Source organism: Falco cherrug, chromosome 1 (genome assembly GCF_023634085.1).
Source record: "Falco cherrug isolate bFalChe1 chromosome 1, bFalChe1.pri, whole genome shotgun sequence".
Lineage (NCBI taxonomy): Eukaryota > Metazoa > Chordata > Aves > Falconiformes > Falconidae > Falco > Falco cherrug.
In genome coordinates, this window is record NC_073697.1 from 80542533 (window position 1) to 80565382 (window position 22850).

At 39.5% G+C, this 22850-nt stretch overlaps 1 protein-coding gene across 8 annotated transcripts in view; it reads left to right on the forward strand.

The window, feature by feature from the left end:
* Positions 1-22850, forward strand: part of RAPGEF2 (Rap guanine nucleotide exchange factor 2) — a 199003-nt gene that overhangs the window by 71810 nt on the left and 104343 nt on the right. For all 8 annotated transcript variants that reach the window (XM_055699703.1, XM_055699655.1, XM_055699475.1 and 5 more), the window contains exon 4: positions 9704-9787. In XM_055699703.1, coding sequence (XP_055555678.1) covers positions 9704-9787 — 84 coding nt within the window. The remainder of the gene's footprint in view (positions 1-9703; positions 9788-22850) is intronic.

Sequence of the window (22850 nt, forward strand, 5' to 3'; positions counted from 1 at the left end):
GGTGGCCAGGAAGGCCGGCAGCGTCCTGGCTGGTGTCTGAAACGGTGTGGCCAGCGGGGCAAGGGCAGTGACCGTCCCCCTGCGCTCGGCACTGGTGAGGCCGCACCTCGGGTACCGTGTTCAGGTTTGGGCCCCTCGCTGCAAGAGGGACAGGGAGGTGCTGGAGCGTGTCCAGGGACGGGCAGCGAGGCTGGTGAGGTGTCTGGAGCACAAGTCTGATGAGAAATGGCTGAGGGAACTGGGGTTCGTGAGCCTGAAGGAAAGGAGGCTGGAGGGGAGACCTTATTTTACTCTTACAGCTCCCTGAAATAAGGTTGTAGCAAGGTGGGTGTCAGTCTCTTCTTCCACGTAACAAGCGATAGATAGGACAAGAGGAAACAGCCTCAGGTTGTGCCAGAGGAGATGTAGATTGTATATTAGGAAGATTTTCTTCACTGAAAGGGTGGTGAAGCATTGGAAGAGGCTGCCCAGGGAGGTGGTTGAGTCACCATCCTTGGAGGTATTTAAAAGATGTGTAGGTGTGACACTTAGGGATGTGGTTTAGTGGTGGACTTGGGAGTGTTAGGTTAATGGTTGAACTTGAATTTAAAGGTTTTTTTCTGACCTAAATGATTCTATGATCTGTCTGGATTGGTATCCAAATTTTCAGGCAGACCTCTGCAGGCAATATATATTCATTCTGCTGAAGCATCCATAGGTTTCTGTACAGCAGTATATTTAATAATGTAAAGAACTGCTGCAGCAGGGCTGGTCTGTGTGTTGGTGTGTTGGTGTTGTGTTTTTGTTTCTGGGTTTTTTTTTCTTCTTTTTCTCCTTAAAGTGTTCCTAAAGGTGTCTTGTAATTTCTGGTAGTTGGGCAGTTGCTAAAGTAGTGTTGAGATACTGCCAGTTCTGCACTGCAGTAAATCAGGAACCTGAATTCGTGTGGAGGATACAATTTCTGTGGGGAGTTTCTTAGGCAATGTGTATCATTAAAACAAAAACATTCAAGGACTTGGCAGTTGGCTCTGTATGAGCAGACACTGAATCAAGATTTCTTAATAGTGTCAATGATCAATGTTACAGTCTGTTGGCCAGCAGCCAGTTCCAAATTTCTGTGTTATTGTTCGACCTGATTTTGAGACTTCTTTGAATTAAGTTTTTTAAACCTTTGAAGTAAAGTTTTTTTGAGAGGTTTTAAACTTGCACCTTCTTGACTGTAATGTTTCACTAAAACAATACTATTGTGTTTGTTTTTGTAATTTTGAGAATAAAAGCTTTGGTTTGGGAGAAATATTAGAAAGGTGTAAGACTTAACAGCAGAATTGTCTGTGTTGATTGACCTCGGAGCTTTTTGGATGCAAAAGCATTTTATTTTACTACTCCTGTCATTGTTTTCCTGATGATTTAGGAGACTACAATTTTTTCATTCTGAATTTCTTTTCTGATATCAAGGGCTAACTCACTGTACAAATTTAATCCCAAGACTTCAATGAGAATAGGTCTATTAGCTTGCATGTGTATATTTGCATAACGTATTTATTGGTTGCCTGTTTAATCAGCTGTTTTACTTGTACACATTACTGACACTCTGCAATAATCTCTGCTTTGATTTTTCTGGTTTATTTTACTGACTTTCAGAAGTGGAAAAGGATACAAGTTAATACTTTAAAAAATACTTCTGATTATTTGTTTTCATAAATACTGACGAATTGTTTCTTGCGGTTCATTCTTCTTTATTTCCCACTCTTACCACCAGGAAGCAAGACACCATTAAAAAAAGATAATAATGGGCATCAGTTGAAATATGCACTTTAAGATGCCTGTTTAATAAAAATTATAAGCTCTAAATTCTGAGTTATCAGTTTTATTACTGGATATATTTTAACTTTTTCTTACATTTAGAGTGAAGGTTAGAAGTAAGAATAAATGTAACTTTAATGTGTTCATTTTTTAAAAAAACAAACGTCTGAAAATTGTGTGTGGGTGATACATTAAGTACCCAATCTGTTTTACTTCTGTGTTTGGGATATACCTCTTAAAGTCATCAAAGGCATCTAAAAACGCTCTGGCAGATGTCAGGTAATTGCTTATCTAGCCTATTGAGGATGATTATGGATAGTGCTGACAGTGTGAGTAAACAGTTTTCTGATTGTTCTGAATGTTATAACAATACAGTGCTAGTGGACAGGATCTTCAGGCAATGAGATGTCTACCCGAGAGAATCGTTAAATTTAGACATATTTGACATCCCAAGGCACTTCAGGGCTGATGTCTATTTGTGGCAATGGTTACTCAATTAAAACAATAAACTACCTGTAACTTTCAGCATACAAAGGATAAACAGAAAGAGCAAAAAGAAACAAACAGTTTAATCTGCTTGAAACACCTATGGAGCACAAGCTTGCAGAGCAGTGTTTTGGTTTCCTCTTGTGTAGTGCTTAAATGCCTGAAAGAGGTCCCAGTTCTGAGATGTCAAGTTTTCATTGGTTTTGTTCCTCTCCAGGGGAGATCTGGGAGTATAAGCAGTGTGTGTTCTGAATTACTTTGTTCACTTTCTGAAAATTTATTCAACTTTCAACAACGCTGAGTATGATTTCAGGAAAATGTAATCTGCTAGGTACATCTTAGTTTGTAACATAAGTTCTTTTATGAAAACAGTTACAAATCTCATCGCTTGTAGGAAAGGTACTATATCCCGTTTAAATACGAGTCATGGATGAATACTTTAGTGGTTGAGATTTTAATGATTTATGGAGAGAGTAATTCTAACTAGCTCTTTCACAACGAAGATACTGTTCTTACTGAATTAATTACCTTTTTATGAAGTAGTTTTGAAAATACCTCTGAACTGGAAAGTAATTCTAGATGTTTGACTGATGTTAGGGGTCCTTCCAGCACCTGGTGTTGCTGGACCATTCAGTCCAATGTTGGAGAGAGAATTATACCTCTGTTTAGGTCTCGGGATAGACGTGTCCTGTCAAAGGAATATTAAGCAGTAATTACATGGATGCCATTCCCATGCTTTGTTTCCATTGAGACCTACATACTGCTTAGGTTTTTCTCAAGTGCTGTCTTAAAGGAATTGGCTGAAGAAACCAGTGATCAGAAGGTGGTCAGAGCAGCGGTGTCTTCTGTTTAGCATGTGTTTTCAAGTCCAGGTGCTGAATTTTGCACTGAAATGATGTCTTATGTGACAGAATTAAAGTGTTTTTGACATCATTCATCATGAAGACCTGCAAATCCTTGCCACTGTACATACTTATGATGTTCATTATCTTCGTTGCTCCAAATGCACACAAGTAAGCATGCACTGAATATGATTAATTATTCCAGGGTTTTTAGTAGTGCTACATGTCATTTTGATGGAGAATGAGAATGAAATGGATTGCTTTATTTAAATGTAGCTTGTTTAGGATAGAAGAAGACACTCGAGATGGTGTAGATATTTAAGATTTCTTGGATCTTTCAGCAGGTTGACTTAAATCTTTATTGTAGGTGAATATTTTTTAAATTTTTTTTAGCATCTTATATGCTCAGAAAATCTGAAAGCCAAAATTGTAACATTTATGCTACTGTAGATAAATGCCTTAGAGTCAGTACATGTGGGGGTTGTGTATTGAAACAAGTTATTTTTTTTGTGCATAATTTCTTTGAAACGCTGTTAACATTGATTTAGTTACAAATGTGGTGTGCAAGTGCTGCAGATTGCTTAAATAAAACCAACTATAATTAGAAAATAAAACTTCAGTTTTAAGTAGTTTATGTAGTTAGTTGGGCATCTGGGAGTAAGAAGGTGTCTGTTCTAGTGGAATAAATAGCTCACAGCATGAAGTTTGATACAAGTACTGAAGACTTTGAGGAAGCCTGCAAACGTTTTGGATCTTGGCAGATTTATAAACATTTCCTGATTTTTTTTTTTTTTTCTTTTTTAACTTTGAGCACCTCTAAGGTCTTAAAGAACAGTTATATCCTAGAAAATGTGAAGACTTAAGTCTGAAAATACTGTACAACCTTATCAGCAGTGAGAGCCTAGTGATGCTGTGATAGGGTATTGCATAATTATGTAACTGAGGTTTCCAAACAGAACAGTTGGAATGACAGCTAATTTGCAAAGTTAAGTTTCCATTTTTTGTGTCGTTTTCAAAATGGAGAAGTGTGCTGTCTGGCTGCAGGTTGTAGTTGCCTAAAAGGCCTACGTCAAGGAAGCTGGAGAAGGAAATGTGATGGGAAGGCATTGGAATCCAGTCTCTGGATTTCCGTTTCTAGCTCCCAAATTCCCATAAGTCAAGCTTGCTTGTATTCCGGGAAATTAAATATAGATTTTCCAGGAAATCCTCTGCTTTCAGAAGTGCTACAATACAAGAGTCAAGATTTAAAGTAGCTTTATTTAAATTTTGTGCAAGTAACTAGAGTGCAGTGTTTCATATATTTCATCTGCATATTGATGACTGTTTTGGCATTGGCTTTCAGCTCTGGACTACTTCAATGTTGCTGCTAGAACCTGAGTATTCTGAGAACTTCGTCAGTAGGGAGCTCTATCATAGCAGTTAAAGAATGTTAAATCTTGGTATCTGAGTCTTTTTGTTGTCTTCACAGAATACAAATCCTATCTTCTGCTAAGGATCTCTTGCTCTTCTTCTTAGTCTTAAGATTTAGGCTCTTTCCTCTGCACTGTAGTCAAATGCTTTGAGTGCGTGTCTACACGCACAAGTTACACAAGTTAGTTGTAGTGCAGCTGGTGTCTTGAATCTGGCCATAGTCCTGTTGGTTCTGAAAGGATAGATGGAAGTTTGTGTCACCGAGGTTTCACTGGGGCTTTTGCTGGCTTTAATATAGCTAGAACAGAAGGACTACAGGTATTGATTTTGTTCTTCTGACTGCCCCTTAATGTGTGACTTCTGGGTTGACTTATTTCTAATCCTCTGCAGGATAAATTGCCTGTGTCATCTTACTTCCTTGGTAATAAATCTTGTTTCCTGTAACTTGGGAAGGTGGATAGCTGTGCCGAATTCAGTAGGCAGTATAACTTGTAGTAGTCCTGAGTTTCCTCCAGATGAATAACCAAAACACTAGATAAAAACAAACAAAACCCAAAGAAAGTCCCACCAGTCTTCCATATTTGAAGCAACATACTCCATCACTTTGGTTCAACAGGTGATCTCTTGCCTGCAAAGGCCATCTGTGAATGCCTGCTTGCAAATGGACATATGCCAATAACTCTTGATTTCAAGTATTTCGACTCCTACTGTGCATGCAGCTTTGTGAGGCTGGGGGGAGGTTGGGGGCAGGAGCTCAGACACGGGTAGAAGCGCTGTGTGCCTGGGCTGGCCAGGCTCTGCTTTCAGCCTGATCGGGATCATCGGCTGCACTTCAGTCTCGTGTTGGCTGGCAGCTCTGCTTCAGTGGTGGGTGGTGATGACGGAAATCAGCGGCACCCTTACAAAACTAGTTGTTGGAAAGATCTTACCTAATCAAATACCTTTCCTTTCTATATTGGCTTGACTGATAGGTGCTACTGGATCCTCCCCTCAACTGTCCCTAGGCCAAAAAAACCCTCAGTCTCCTTCTCAAGATCCTCTGTGGGGAAGTCATCAGCATCTATTTTGCTTCAGCTAATTCTGGATGAAATGCTTACATGGAGTTAATACCCTCCTGCAAACCCAGTCAGGGATGTGTCCTATTCACAGAGGAACCCTTCCAAGCACAACTTGCTGTCATGTCATCTCTTTGACAGAATAAATGTCAAATACAGTTTCTAGATAACTCTGTGGGCTGCCAGTGGTAGGCAATATTCTAGCAGTGAAAGAAAATGTCATAATTAGGTTTAGGTATACTCTCTAGACTTTGTTTTTAAACATCACATTCTAAAATGTGATTGCGAAGAAAAACTTTCAGATGTGAGTGTTCTGTATTGGCTAAAATCGTATTTGCATGAGTCCTCATGTGGCTTGAAGAAGTGCTTTTGTAGTTCAGTATAGGTTTCTTTTATAGTTCCTTCTGTCATTCCTTTGTTACAGGCATGAAAGTCCTAAAGAATACAAATGCATTGTTGATGAACGGATGTCAAGCATAGTACAGAAAACATGTAAACTTGATTGAAAGCCACCTAATGTTTGAATGGGATTGTGGAAAGCACAGGATCCTTAAAATGGAAGAGCTGTATGTGTTTTCGTAACAGCACACTGTCTAGTAAAAGCTGGCTGCCAAATGGCTTTGAGGCTTAATTCGAAACAACTGGAAGTGTAGCAAGTGTTGAGAAGTACAGGAGTTAAATATATTTTCATATGAAAAGAATAGATCAGTCTTTCATTTGTCTGCGGGTGTTTGTTGTTTGTGGTGGGTTTGTTTTTTTTTTTTTTTTTTTTTTTTTTGAGGGAAGCCTGTGTGTTCTGGAGGAAGGAATGTATTTGCTATATGTGTGCATTTTTTCAGATGTTTTGTTCAAGACTACATTAAGACACTAGTTGTAAAAATGAAGAGAATAAAAATCCATCAGCATTCTTTGCTCTTGAAGACTATCTTGGCAATATGACGTTTTGGCTAGCAGTGAAAGTGTAAAAGAACACACAGTGTATTTTGGGGAAGATACAGAGATGTTCTGTAGGAACCTTCCACTGTTGTGACACAGCAGTATTAAAGATTTTTCTAAACTTTATATAATTAAGGAGTTGAGTTCAGTAGATATACATGATGCAAGTACCTTAGAGCTTAAAAATTCTCAAACGTGACTGAGTTTTCAAAGTTTTCAATAAAGTTTTCAAAGTACACAAAGCAAAAGGAAAATAAAACCAATCAGATCATATTCCTAGTTTGATTTATTATTTTTTTAATCAGCACTTCCAACTGTTAAACAACAAATGCTTCTTTTGATTATATATAAAGTAGATAAATTATGATGTTTATGACAAGTAAATGAGGAGCAATGACTGCTGAAGAGCTAACTTGCAGAAGTGGATTAACCTGTGAACTGGCCAAAAAAAAAAAAAAAAAAAAAGACAAACCTGAGTTGAATGATTCAGTGAAAACTCACACTGTGTGTGACCAAATAAGAAAAAGTTAAACCATTGCAGTTAAATGTATAATCATTACTGCTGTTAGTTAAATGATTCAAAGGTGGATTCAAAAGTAGCATTAAGAATTTCACTATTGAACATATTGACTAGTGCTTGTGAAAGCCAGTGGCTGCCTGTTCACAGGTAAAAGATCTCCCATGAGAAAAGGCAACTAAAGCCCCTTACTAATAGGTGATTTGACAGAGGATTTAAAATGGTTCATCAGCTCTTAAAGGAGGGAAAGAAAAGCTTGTGTATTAGTAGATTTGCAAAAGTTAAAATACTTTCTATTCATTTAAATATTTTTTTTTCTTCAATTATTTTATCCTTGGGAAAGGCTTTCTGTAAAAGTATAAACAGATCTTCTAGATTACTTTTGCTTTGGAGTTCTAAAGTGTGTGACCCCAGTTGAGGTTTTCTTCTATCAGACTACACTTTTATACTTAATCAAGCTGTCAATTTTTTTATGAAGAGGGGAAAAAAAAGCTCACAGAACTTCTTATGTGCTAATATAATGCACGGTAATCCACATGAAAAAATTATCATTGACATCCTAAGAGTTACATCACAGCAGTTTGGGAAATCACTCACTCTATAGCCGTTGCTGAAAATGTCTGTTTCAAAAAATTTGTACTGTGCTAATTAGCGCACATCATTTGTATTTCGAATGGCATCTACTAAAAACCAGAAACAACAAAAAAACCCAACAGACATGCAGTTCAGCAGCAGTATACCTGTCAAGTTTGGACTCATTTGAGGGGAAGAGTGCTTAAAAGATGTGTGACTTAACTCAGGTGCATGTTTATGCTTTTGAGAATGGTATTTTCTTTTGAAGTGGTGGCTTTCTTGCGTTTCTCTAGTTTAACCTGGTTTTCTGTAGTTATGTTCAATGTCGATTATTCTGGACTTACAAGTTTGAGGGCAGCACAGGTCCAGGTGAGAAACAAGCATGTGAAACGCACTTCAGAAAAGGTAGCTTGGTGCACTTCAGCCATATAAATTAAGATGGTTTGTTGTTTTAGCTGTGACACCATGTTGTCACTTCATTTTCTGTTGTCTATCAGTATAAAGAAATATTTCCTGAAGTCTTCATTTTGAAGTTGTTAAGTCGTCTTTGGTGCCTGTGGCTGACCAGTGTGGCTTCACTGGTCAGGTCATAGGCTGGTAGAAAAAAAATACAGGCTGCATCATCTTAATCGATTCTTGTGTTCTCGGACATAAATTGGTGTCCTCAGTTTTCTCTGTTAATTATCCATGTTTCTGATGTTTGTCCTTTATCTCACGGTTATATTATACAGTGCAAAATGGAAGTGGAGCACGTTTTCAGATTGGATGGTTTCCTGTTGTGGTCTCAGCTGTTTCAGGCCAGCTCCTTCCCTCTTTTTTTAACTTCAGCTTTCCCTTGAGAAAGCCTAATATGGAAAGTGCTGAGGAAATGGCACTCCTGTTTTGAGGACCTCACTGTGTAGGTACTTCTTAAATTGAAGTTCTTCAAATGAAAAACACGCTGCTAACATGTACATAGCCTACTTAGATTTAAGATTAGGTTTTAATACTATGCTGTCATCATCATTTAAAAGATGTGGGCTGTTCTTGCTTGATATTAGAATTAATTGCTGCTAAAGACTTGAGACATGTAATTGGAAAAAATGAAGGTGCTACAGATTAATTAAATAATCTGCATCTCTTAGTGTCATAGGGATGTGGCTTTCAGGTAAGAATGCTCATGCAGTTCATAACAGCGTACTTGAAGCCAATCAGTGAGTTTCTTTGGAAGAAGCAGAACTGGTAAAAACTGAAGTAAAGTACAGATATTCTCGGTGTTGGCTGTCAAAATGGCACGATAACGCAGCTATTTCTAGTAATCTTAAACTATTTTATTTTTCTGTCTAAACATTATTTGAATTTAACCAAGAAGAGTCTAAGCCTATGGAACAGATTTTGTATTACTCAAGGAGCAAGATCTGAATTTATGGCAGAATGAACTGGGCCTGGGTGACAAAGTCCTCATCCAGTTCCTCTATAGGATGAAGAGAGGGGAAAAGAAATGATATTATCACATTGATTGGGAGTTTATTCTTATGCCAGGAAGAGACATTAAAGGGGAAGTGTGTAGCAGCAGCAGATAAAGTTGACTAACAAACCTGATGTAGACTTACCATCTGCAAATGTATCCAGTACTTTCTTACATTGTGGGAAGATGGACTGATAACAAAAGGCAAACCTCTGTCTTGAAGAAAGGGTGAGGAAGGAGAAGGCTAGAATCGGGAAGCGAAGCCTTATTTTTATAGAGAGGAAGATAGCAGAGTCCTCTTCAGCAAGAGGAAAGTAATAGATTTGATCAAATACAAGACAATATGTTTACTGTAGCTTAACTTTGTTTTAATAATTTTTCAATTATATTTCATTGGATTTGTGCTGTTACCAAACAAATAGATATGTGCTTTTAAAAAAGTGAAGTGGATGCAATGAGGTGTTCTAATAACGTATATATTTGAAGATGGAAATTAGAATAGTTTGATGGAATTATTTTGTAAATGACTGAACTGTCACTTTCTTCCGTAATTATAAGCATTTTTGCCTCTTTGACGTTCTTCATACTGCAAATTTGGTAGTGCTAGGAATAACTTACATCAAGTGCCTTAAACTGTCTTTTTTTTTTATTCCAGCCCTGATGATATTGGTACCTGTTGGTATATCCTGCTGTCTGGTTCAGTCTTCATTAAAGAATCTATGTTTCTTCCCAGGAGCAGGTATGTCAGCTATGAATATACTGCACTCTGTCTTTTAAACATAAATAATGAGAGATAGAGAATTTTTAGATTTAAAAGACAGTTCTTATACTTAACGAAACATAGAAGTGTGTGCATAAACACACTTTTCCTGCCTTTACTACCTATGGTAACTGTTTTATGCCCTAGCTAGAGCTGAAAGTTGTCATTGTGGGCAGTAGGCAAACATCCAAAGTGTTGTGCAAATGCTGTCAATTTAAAAATAAAACCACCAAAAACCTGACAATGGAGTGAAGTACCCAGTAGTCTGTTCCCGTGAGTAACCAGACTTTAAATCATAGGATGTACTAGAGCTTATGATATTTTCCTGAGGCTTTACTTACCATTGCACAAGTCTTCGTCGTGTGTTTTAGCATATGCTTAGACCATGTTATTGCCAGTTTTGCTACTTCTGTTTAAAGGTTGTGCTTAATGTAAGTGGATTTGCAACCAAGAGTGGTATTTTACATGGAAAAAGGTGAGTTCAAGTGTGAGACACCTGAAATTTATATTGCTTCAGTGAAAATATTAATTATTTTGAGCTATGGGAAGAAAATGCAAATGACTGAGGATTTTACACTAATTTGGCTGAGCTTGATCATTTTAGTGGAAGCAGGGCAGAATAACTTCAAAATGCTGGTTATATGCATATTTATTCAGACTACTATAAAAGGCTCCTTTGAAGTAAATGGCATGTAATAAAATTTGTGAAAGGCGGAATGAAAGAATGACCTGTTTCTGTACGGTATGTTGAGAATGAAAGCCCTAGAAACTTCCCTAGTTTTAAGCAGAGGGAAACTTACTTCAGAGCTAGTGTTGGTTCACATATGAACAATTAGATGTTCCCATCTGCCTTTCAATGGAAGAGCAATCCTGGTCTTGGGACTTCCATTTGATGATGGTGGCCTGTTCTTGGGGCAAGCAAGTGACTTGCATTTGTAAGAGGACAGGCACTGCTGATAAAACGGTGTATTTGATGTGCCATCAAACAGTATATGCTAGAGGTGCAAAACTGGTTATTGTAAAAAGTAGCACAACAACAGATCACAGCATCCCTGCTGCTGGCAGATGGAAGAAAATTGTCCCATATGCCATCCATGAACGGGCAATGCCAGAAAAAAAGCTGGCAGAAAGTGCTACCTTTAGATGCCAGGAGAAGGGATATATGGTATCTGAATTAATGTAGGGTGGTTGTATATAGTCTGTGGCAAGAATCTTCTGTTCCTTTGAATTACAGCAGTGTTTGTGCTTCAGACATGTATTGGCACTTGATGAGGGGTGAGCTTTTTAATAAGATAAACAATGAACAGAAAATTGCAGGTCCTGTGACTCTAAGCAAAGCATTTAAGGGCTGTTCTCCTGGAGAATTTCCGAAGAGAGATGGAATCATAGGACCGTTTATATTGGGAAAAGACCTGTAAGATCATCAAGTCCAACCATTAACCTAGCATTGCCAAGACCACCACTAAACCATGTCCCTGAGCACCACATCTACATGTCTTTTTAGATACCTCCGGGGATGGTGACTCAACCACTTCCCTGGGCAGCCTGTTCCAATGTTTGACAACGCTTTCAGTGAAGAAATTTTTCCTAATATCCAACTAAGAGACTGACATCCACCTTGCTACAACCTCCTTTCAGGTAGTTGTAGAGAGCGATAAGGTTTCCCCTCAGCCTCCTTTTTCTCCAGGATAAACTACCCCAGTTTTTCATCTGCTCCCCATAGGACTTCTGCCCTGGACCCTTCACCAGCTTCATTGCGCTTCTCTGGACACACACCAGCACTTCTATGTCTGTCTTGTAGTGAGGGGTCCAAAAGTGAACACAGTATTCTGTGTATTCTGGGACATGTCTGACATCTTGGTGAATTGCAAGTGTGGAGTTTGGTATTAGAAGAAGTTTCATAGCTGTGGATGGAGCCAAGTAGCTGCCAAAGCTGGTATCTTGGGAAGTAAATGTGAGAGAGACAATTTGTTAATTAACAAAGACAACATAAGTCCATGAAAGCAAAATTAAGAAACTTTAATTTCATGAGATAAGATAGAAAGTATTTCTGGAGAGCAAAACCAGAGTCATTCTAGTGAGAGGCTTTGTGCTCAGAAGCTATAAAGGATAGATGAGGGCCTTATTTAAATTTAGGACGAAGCTAATTAGGATTTTTGCTTTGTAAATGAGTAAGCTGCAATATCTGGGCCTTAGGCTCATCCCTGAATAAGAAACTTGGGAAGAGTGAGAGGGCACCCAGGTTCAACTTCTGATTTGGAATACTGGTGGGTAGTAAGTGTGGGTGGGTTTGTTTGTTTGTTTTTATAATTTAGGTTTTTTAAAGCAAAGGCTTGAGAAGAAAACAGAGTTATTCAACTTTACTTACACTGCCAGTGAATCGCTCACAAGGAAATAGTAGACTGCTCAGATGTACAGACTGGGTAGAAGAGACTGATTAGCAGCAACACTAAAGAAAAATTTTACAGTGCGAGCAAGACTTTACAGGGAACGAGACTTCCTGAAAAGCATACTGTCCAGGAACTGATGGGGTGGTAGCTTGAGGTGTAAGAGTAGTGGTAAAAGGCTGTTACTGAATAACTGTTTGCTTAAACTGACTATTTACACATAAAGGGAGTAATAATTTCAAGAACCTTTTTGAGTATTACATAATTTGGCAGTCTTGATGTTGTATTGCCGTTAAGATGAATTTGCTACACTTTAGCAAATGGAGCATGTCCTGATGCATCGTTGACGTCAGGTAATAGGAAGAGACCTAAACATTGCCAGGTTGAGATAATCTAATTTTGATCTTGTTTGGCCAGAACATTGTTATGTGGGTAAAGTTATTATAAACTTATATTTAGACTATTTTAGTGGGTTTCCCCCCACCCCCCCAGTTGAGTACATTTTATCTTTGCCATCTAGAAAGCCACCAGGAAATAATTTTGCAACATGTGAAGCTTGTGAGTAAGACAGCAGGATGGAGCTGAGAAGCCTGTGTAGGAGCAGAAAGCAAATAGCTCCTGTCTCCAAATCACAGTGACTCAGAAAATTCTCGTTTCCCTAACTTTTCTTTTCCCAGATCTTAGAGTAATCAGTCCCTCCTATCCCCAAACATCTCACCATCCAAAACACCTGACTTTTTTTCTTACCTTGAAATTATTCTCTTTTTTTTGACATCCTGCCCCATGCCCACGCAGTAAGTCCCTTTGCACAAGTTCTCTGGGCTTCATCCAGCCTTTGCAGTGGGACCTGAGGAGCTGCCAGTGTTGCTCAGATCATGGGCTTCCCCCTGCCCGTCCTCCTGCCTTTGTCAAGCTCAGCTTCATTGAATGATGGCTGGGCAGTAGCTGGCCAAATTTAAAATGAAATATATATTCCTCCCCTGCCCTGAATGTCAAGGGCATTTGCTGTTCTTTGTTGGATTTCACTCTTCAAAAATGTATGTCTGTACAAACCAGGGTAAAAGTAGTACCTAGTTAGGGGAATTCAGATAGCCATAGTGAATAAATCTGCTGCTATCTTGGATGGGTTTTCTCGGGCCTGTGCTTTAGTTTCCTGGTTGTTGGCATGTGAGCCTATAAGGAACAGGATACAGTGCTATTACCAGATTAATAGCTGAAACTTGGAAGTGCCTTGGTGCATTTCACTGCATATGTGCGGCGAATGAAGAGACGGGACGCAGCTTGATGCAAGCAAATGTCAATTTATTGTACAGAAGCACACGTTTTTATACACTTTCAGAAGCTGCGCGTTTTAAACTAATTGGTTCTTGAAGCTAAGCATTGCATACTAGGCAATCCCTGATTGGTGGTTAACTACCAGCAATTAACAACAAGGTGTTGCCTTTCCTTGGCGCCATCCGTCTCCCACTCCCCTGTGCTCTGTAAACATGCCTCATCATGTTAATTGTTGTCTAGACAAGCTCGAGCACATTCCCCTCAGCTAACTGATTGCCACGCATGGTCCTAGTTTCCAGCCCGCTCCTGCATCTCCCCCTTCCTGTTGCACAAAAGAACCCCTGAAACCGAGCAAAAACAAGGCACAAGTAATAGAACAAATAAAAAAGCAACTAAGACATATTATCAATGTCAAAATAACCCACTGTCTTTGTTCCGTACAATTTTACAATTTCCCCTTTTTGTTTTTGAACAGCTAGTACCAGGTTTGCCATGTTCTGCAGGGCCCTTGCAAACATGACAGCAACCAAGGCAATAGCAAACAAACAATACTGCCAATTGAGTGAATGAATGCTACAAAGGCTGAAATTTTCTCAGATTTTGATAACATGTTGCTGCAGTGGGGCGCCTAAAATCCACGCAGCACATACCATCAAAATCCTCACAGCCATGTCCCTGAACCAACAACAAAGGCAGTAGCAATTTTGACTCACATTCTTAACTGCCTACCAAACAAGGTGATTTAACTCTTTAATGCTTTTCCTACTGTTACTCTGGATAAGAGAAGAACCGCTGCGACACGTTCCCATCATAGCCTCCTACTACATTAGCATCTACAGAAAGACAATTATCGACAAAGTGTAAACAATATCAGCTTCTTTTGGATTAACATTATACATAGATGGAAGGGCACACCAAACAAGAACTGGTTCACTCAAAAAGTTCGAAACATCGCATGCCTTCTCTGAACATACCTCTGGGGTCATTCCCTTCATTCCCTCTCTTTTTTATGCAAAGAGAAACACTTTTACCATAACAGAGAAGCCCCTATTTACATCTCTGAGCCCGGACACAAACCACAGCTGTATGCTCCACCAGGCTCAGGGCAGAAACCATTCATGTAGTTACATAACTATATATCTCTACAAGCGTGCAGACACCTATTAGACACTAGATAACCATGTTTATCTTTCCTAGTCTCCTTCACAATACCCAGCTGTTCTCTCATCTCTTGCTAGGTCAAATATTCTCCAGCTTCCTCTCCTACATCTCTCTTCAGACATTCTCTATCCTCCTCTTTTTTGCTTGTTAATTGCGACAAGGCAAAGGTTGTGTGTAGCTGGGTGACCATGACCTGATTTATGTTACAATCAACTAAAAAATGAATACAGGAAAAAAGGTATGGGAGACATAAGGCAAACATCAATAAGGTGGTTAAAGATAATTATAATAAAACCTGTAATACTTTTGAGTCATGGCCCAAAGTTTCCCAGCCGTGAGAAGAGACCAAAGGCATCCCGCCCCTGGCTCTGTTGCAGATCTTTGTTTTAAGGCTTTTAAGTTTTGTATACTTTTGTAAATTAATTCACAGTGGTCACTCAGATTCACGTAACACATCCTATCAAAGTCTTCACACTTGTGTCCCTGTGCTAATAATAAAAATCAATAGCAACTCGGTTCTGTAGCAACATATGATGGACAGAATCAACATCTGTTAATAAGCCAGAAAAAAAAATAGTATTTGTAGTATTACTTTGTTTAGCAAGCTAGCAGCCTAATTTACTAAGCAAGTTAAAAGCGTGTACTATTCTTACAGAAGAGATTAGAGAAGCAAAAATCTGTTATGCTGCATTCCAGAACTCAGCCTGAGAATTACAGTCTGCTGTGAGTTCTGCGTTACAATCATTTGACACATGTTGGGGTTGCGATTGTGAAAGTTGCCCGTTTACAATTTTCATTGACATTATCACAACTAGTTGTTTTAAAAGCAACCCTTGAGCTTCCTGATGTTCGACTTGTTGCAAAATATTCTGAAGCCAATCAATCAAGTTAGTATTACAAGTTAGTGACTCTCTAGGACCCTGCAAGACTGTGTCAAGACTCCCACATCCTGACTGCCTTAATAGCCATCTCCTTCATTTGCAAACAGTTGTCCCTGGGATACCTTGCCTGAGTCACAGAATCGGCACAGTTAATTGCTCCAGCCAACTGCTCATAGTTAACAGCAATTCCCCGATTAAGGTTTTCAGTCAAGGCCACTACACATAGCTCACAAAAATCAGATAACCACATCATATACTGTATCAGTTAGTACCATACAAAGCAATAACTTCCAATCATGCAATGTGAGCGTATAAGGCTCTGCCATCACTTCAAGGGACATAGCAAATATATTATGAATCCTCCCTTCCCGCACTGCTTTGCTTAACCCTTTAACAGCCTCGTATAGCACAGGCTGCCACTCTGCAGGTTGATTTGTCTGACAAAATACTGAACATGCCCTAGCGACTCCCAAAACCCATCACTTAAGTGTTTCCCACTTGCATTCCTGCCACCAATCCCTCAGACCCCCTTTCACCCTCCCTGAAAATACAGTCAATGCATCGGGGGAGGCAGGGGGAGGGGGGGGGGGAAGGTCTTGCTCCTTTTCCAGATCTATAGGACCTGGATCAAAAGGTTTATCAGTGTCAATAAAATCATTGTCCGAGTTGTCCTGTTCCCGTGCTTGGTCCTGTGCTGTGAGGGTCGCTGCAATCAGTGACAGAAGCTTTGGGGGCAGAGGAGGTGTGGACAGAATCGCCATCGCTGACGGTGTCTTGAGAAGAGTCGCGCTGTCGGTGGAATTTACAGCTTACTCTGGTTTAGCACCGTTAGTAGAATTAGTCCACACTTGGCAAAGAGTAGTCAGAATTTGCCACCAAGATGTTAAATGCATTCCCGACACGGAGTTCCCCTCCGCGGCAGCATCATACAATTGGCTGCTGTCTGTACACACTTTCATTCTTTCAAAGTCTCTAAAGTTTCTTGGCTGCTCACCTGTCTCGATGCAGGTTGTCCGCCTGGTGCGGCCAGCCAGACGATCGTTCAGCCAAGCCGTCTCCTCCAGAACGCAGCCCTCTTCCACGAGCTGTCTTTTTTCCGTCCTTATTCTTCCAAGGCTTCGGAACACCACCATAGGGGTCACCATTTGAGGAGACTGAGGCACGGACTCCCTAATCTGACTAGAAGACCCTTCATGAGTCCATATACGTCTCTTTCTGGGGACGAAGCCTGATTCCCCATTACGGATTTCCCACAGCTCACCTCTCAACTCCGGAGGGATTTCAGGCCGGCTCCTGCTTCCTTTCAGCAGATCATTCAACGTTCTGTGGGATTCGCTGCATGTCGCTCAGATAGGCGATTCGAAAGCCCTTCACGTTAGATCCTTAAACGTATCACGTCGGGGTCACCAATTTGCGGCGAATGAAGAGACGGGACGCAGCTTGATGCAAGCAAATGTCAATTTATTGTACAGAAGCACACGTTTTTATACACTTTCAGAAGCTGCGCGTTTTAAACTAATTGGTTCTTGAAGCTAAGCATTGCATACTAGGCAATCCCTGATTGGTGGTTAACTACCAGCAATTAACAACAAGGTGTTGCCTTTCCTTGGCGCCATCCGTCTCCCACTCCCCTGTGCTCTGTAAACATGCCTCATCATGTTAATTGTTGTCTAGACAAGCTCGAGCACATTCCCCTCAGCTAACTGATTGCCACGCATGGTCCTAGTTTCCAGCCCGCTCCTGCACATATGCTCAGCATATTATTTGTATTTAGGACATCTATTAGCTAATTTAGTTGCATTAGTTTCAGATATACCGTCCTTAGACGCATTGGTGGATATCACTGGAAATGCTCTTTTGTTGTGTATTTTATGTCAGGTAATTCCTCCGCCCCCCCCCCCCATCATTGTTTCCCTGTCTTTGATTCCTAGAATTAGATACCCTTTAAAATTCTTTGGGGAGAGGGAGTGATGACTACATTTGGCAGACAGAATATATAGTCAGGGAAGAAGAATGTCGTAATAAATAAATAAAACCCAGACTGTCTAAAAGCATAAGAAATGACCACCCCCTGCTTTCTCACTCAAATCAGAATTAAATAATAGTATAGCAGTCCAAAAATAAGCAACTTTGTAATGCAATAATGTGGTCAAATAGCTGCTGGTTGAAATAGTTTGAAATGAATGGAATAGCTGCCAGTTTTGCCCAAGTTATATAATGTACTGGGTGACTTGTAAGACTACTTGTAAGTAGCTACTTGACAAGTCTTTCATTCAGAATTTAAAAAAATTATAAATTGTTCAAGATGGAATATTGTAATACATGAAGTCCTAAACTTCCTTTGGAAACTTTTAACATCTAAACCAGGTCTGTTTTGTGAAAATAGCATGAGTATAATTTTATTTCCCTATTCTAATGTAGTTTAGCTTGTATTTCTTCAAATGCCAAATAAAGAGCTAGCAAATAGTGTTCATAAGGTAAGGCTGGATTTTATTCAGTTAATATATTATTTTGGGAAAATTTACAGAGTTTTAAAAAATTTTTACCTAAACAATTAAAGCTGCCATATTTTTGGTTACATAAGTAAAGCTTAGTCTAGTTCTCCTATTTAATTTCTGTAAATTGCAACAATGAAATTTTATTCTGATGGCTTAATGTGAGGAAGATTATTTTTTTCCCCCCCATCTCATATTTTAGTATTACCATTTTTCATACTTAATCCTTTTAACATATCAGGCACATACTACCGTCAAACTAAACATTCCTTAATTCACCCTCTCCCACAACAACCACCAAACTAGCACAAATATTAACACTTGGTCTCCTCACCTCTTTCACTGAGCATCTGTACCCTGAAGCAGTTCACATGGTAGAATGAGGTATATGTATGAGGTCCAGAAAATAAATGAGCAGAAAATGCAATGCCCTGAAGGTTGTCCTGGCTCTCCTGTGTTTTCACGTGGTCACTGGCAGCAGTAATGTGACAGTCTCTCAAAATACCTTTTGGAATGGCCTCCAGCATCCCTAGGTTAGCTCTGTGCTCTCATCACATTTGTTCAGCTGTTCAGACTTCCCATGGGGTTTTTGTTCAAGGACTTTGCTTCTAGTGTAAATTTCATCATGGTCTCTCATCTTATTTGACTTGGAGCTGCACTACATAAATGTCTCCTAGATCTCCAACAGCTAACCTCATACTTGCCCGTGGCTTCCATGACTGGAGGATGCAACTAACTCTTAGCAACAAAATACAGAATTGCTGGGCAGTTTTTCTCAGACTGGTAGGCTCTGGTGCTTGGGATTTTCTGTTTTGCTCCTAGAATTCTTCAGAGGCTCTCTGGATGGTGTGTGCTGGGCTGCTTGGGCATGCTGTGATGCCAACTTGCCATGTGCAAACCTGGCTTTGCTCTTAATGCTCACTCATCTACACGCTTTCCTTGCTTTAGCCTCTTCTTTTCCTTCTGTACTGACACACCCAAGCAGATCCCTCCTCTCCATATGGCGATGGAGGGATGCTCTCTCTTTGGCAAGTCACAGATTTTATATTCAAGAGCAATTATTTAAGCTCTTTCCTCTAACTAAAAGACTAAGTTTTGAAGTTGAGAGAACATCTGGGTTTTTTCCTCTTCAAAATTAAGAGATCTATCTATTTAAATATTGATGCTTTAGCCCTGTGGAGTTTCTTATACTAAAACAATGTGAAAATTGGAATGGAATATCAAATTCTACTGCAGAGCCATTAAAGAAATCATGGATTTCTTTTGAATGTGTTTACAGCAATAATAAAACTAAATTTGTGCAGCAATGATTTGTCCTTGTCCAAGTGTGTCCTGATTAACTTAAGAAAGTAAACTCTCTCAGAAGAAAAAGTTAGGGATTTTGGCTGGTTTTGGGTTGGTTTTTTTTAACAGGTAACGCATGTGAGTAAATAGTGCTGGAGCAAAGCTCTTGGCTATGTACATGCATTTATACAGCTTTATGTATCCTGAAACATACTTCCTAATTTTTGTGATCCCTGGGGACATGCTGTTTGGTGTGGTTTAGATATATTTGACTGATAATATGTTTAAATTTTGGAGAGAACTGTCTTTGATCAATCTTTTCAGTGAATAAAATGATAGATAGTTTTAATCACAAAGATAAAATTGTTCCCTCAAAATATGACCCTAATATATTTGCAACTTAGTGTTTATTAATAATGGCTATTGCTAGCTGAAACTTAGAACAGAACAAAACTGGTGTTTTAAGTTAGTGATCAATATACACAAATATTTCAACCAGAATAAAATCCCCTAAAAAGGGTTTTGTGGTTGGTTGTTGTTGTTTTTTCCTCTGAGCAGGAAACCTGAGTTTTAGAACAACAGGTTTAAGGAGGCTCAGTGTTTTGCTTTTGAGAGCTGCTGGTTTAGTTATTTAAGCTGCAGAGGGAGTTGATCGAGAGCTGTGCTGAGCTTATTGAGCTTTTCCCTCTTTCTGAGTTTTGCTTATGTCTAAGGATTTACAGTGTCATGATGGAAACACAAAGACCATACGTTGGCTCTTTGTAAAGAAAAATAACTCCCCAGGCTATGGTTTATAGTCTACTTAAAAATTACGTGAAAATGTGTGCTTTGAATTTAGCTTGCCCTCACAACTCTCACTCTTTAATATAAAACATTCATTTTTTGCTGCTAGTTGCTGCTGCTGGATTTTCCCTTGACCTGTTTGTTGCGTCATGATTTCTGTATCTCGCTAGTGCTGTTCTGAAGCCATTCTCATGACTGTCTCTATAGGTTGTTGGGAAGGTATAGCATATGGTGTTCTTGGGGGCCGCCCCCCAATGCCATTGTGACTTCTCTTTGGTTTCAGTGCCTTGGTTCAGCATTTCAGTCCGTCAACTGAAACCGAAGCGTGAAGGAGTGTGATCTTACAGTTCAGTCTAGGAAGGGCTGAGATCACTACCTCCAACTTCTTTCTTCGTTCAGCTTAGGGAGATGTCAGTCCATTTATGACTGAGTGTATGTCTACCATGCATCTCTCTCAATGGATTTTAAACAGACATTGAGAAATTAGCCCTAATTGCTTTGTACCATCTGCATCTACCCAAAAGGACATACGCAGTCTTTTAGATGGAGATGTTTACCGTTACCTGCAAGCACAAAATTAGACTATCACAGTGCATGCGGCTGATGACTTTTTGAGACTCAAACTTGTGGAGAAAACAAAAGCTTGCTTACAAGAGGGAACATTTTGTGGGGAGTGCCTGATTTGGCCTTGAATATCTTCATCTCCTGTTGGTATCGTGGCCAGTGTTACCAGCGAAGCCTGGAGTGCTCTGGCGTGGCATTACCATCTTCCTTGTGAGGTGCCAGAAGAGCTGGAGTTGCCCTGGTTCTGTCCCTGAACCCAGCTCCTCGCGGGCTGGCTGGCAGGGAGGGTGTCCAGCTCCCCCAATCTGGCTTCCTCACCGAGACATAATCAGTCTCAACTCTGGCTGCAGCGGAATTAGCAAGCCATAAATTAACAGGGCCTTGTCTTGTCATGTCACCTGCTGTTACAGCGAAGTTCGTGATGCAGAGCACATGCTGCTTGTACCAGTAATGTCATCTGAAACTGTCCTTGCTGTTTGCAGAAAGTGGCGTACAGGATTTTTTAAGATAAGAATACTTAAGATGATTTTTACAGCTAAATGAATTTGGTATTACATACACTTTGCTTTATTCCCCCCGTCTCCTGTTCTGCTGAAAAATTGAAGAGTTCATTGAGGTTTGAAATTGGTCATCTTCCAAGTGTGCTGTCAGGATCAGAGGTGTTGGGAAATAGAAGAGGACACGGTTCCTAAATTATGAGATTGGGTGCTGTCTGGCAGTGTTCCTGTCAAAACAATTATTTCAACGCTCCTGGAATTTTGCTCTTGCACAGCTGATAAAATGTTGAGGGGCTTAATCTATTATGTTGGCATCTTTTGAAAATAAAAATAGAAGTCTAGTGTAGTGGGTCTAGTGCTACCAGGCTTTCTTCCAAGTTTGTAACAAGGAGATGAGAAGGTAACAATGAAGCAGGAAGTGTCGGATGACCTGAAAAATTTATAAGTGAGCCTGAATATTTCTGATTCCCCTTCAGGTGGGGAAGGTTTTCAGGGATGGGGATTCTCATTTAGGAGAATAGCCACCTTCAGAAGCCCTCACAAATGCAAGCCTTGTACTAGTTCCTAGGTGTATATCCTAGAGCTACAGACTTTTGTCTTTTTCCATATGAATGACCTGATGATGGACTTGAGATGGTCTGGGTCACCTGCTGATGCTCCAGTGCATTGGTAGAATGTTTTTGATGACTTCATACACTTTCCATAGGAGAGACACCATTAATTGGTGGTAGGTGGCTTGTAGATCTGAATGTGCTTGCACTGCTCCAGTTTTTCATTGTTTCACACGTGGTAATTGTAAGCTAAGTCAAGATGGCATTTCCTGCTACTGTTGCTACATCAACAAGAAAAAAAATAAATTAAGTAGGCTTTTATTATGTTCTGCTTTATTCAGGTCAGTGGTGTTTTTCTTCCCCATTGAAACTTCAACTGTGTAAAAATACTAAAAAGTTGAATGTGTATATTTTAATAACAAAATTATGCTTAGGAATTTGCGGTATGGAACATAGAAACAAAGTATGTAACAGTATAAATCCAAACCATTGCTTTTATGGTGAGTCCCACCTGTGAACCAAATAAAGTTATTTTTGCACTATAGAATAAGTATAATCAAAAATTTTTCAGTGTGATATGAGTATGGGATATAGCCAATGCTAAGGAACACCAAAATCTGAGGTAACACGGATAGAATAATTTTTTTTGTGTGCAAGCATGAATGTGTCTTTATAGCTTAGAGTAACTGAAAAGAACCTGAAGAAAAAAATTAAAATTTAGCAGAGGGGTTTAACAGCCTAGATTCATGGGGGATAATGTTTTAGGAGAAAGCAAGGAGAGGAAAGGCGAGAATTCTTGAAGGTAGCTGATAGAGAAAATGTAATCTTTGACATCTATGAATGATACCAGCTCTCACTTCCCATTTTTTAAAATGTTAGAAAGTTGGGTTTAAAATTATGGCTGCAATATATAACACCACATATAGTGTTTGAAAAATGTGCTGAAGTTGTGGGCTTCTTTTTGGGGGGCAATGGGAATGTTTCAGAATGCTCTCTAGGATGGACGGGAAAAACATTAATTCCACTGAAAATTTGGTTTTCCTGAAGATGTTGATGTATTCTCATTGTTGAAAAATTTTGGTGCTGCTTAGTTGATACCTGGTTTCTCAAATGTGCTGCAAGAAAAGTGGCCTTGAATCAGTAAATTTTTTTTATTGCTGACTC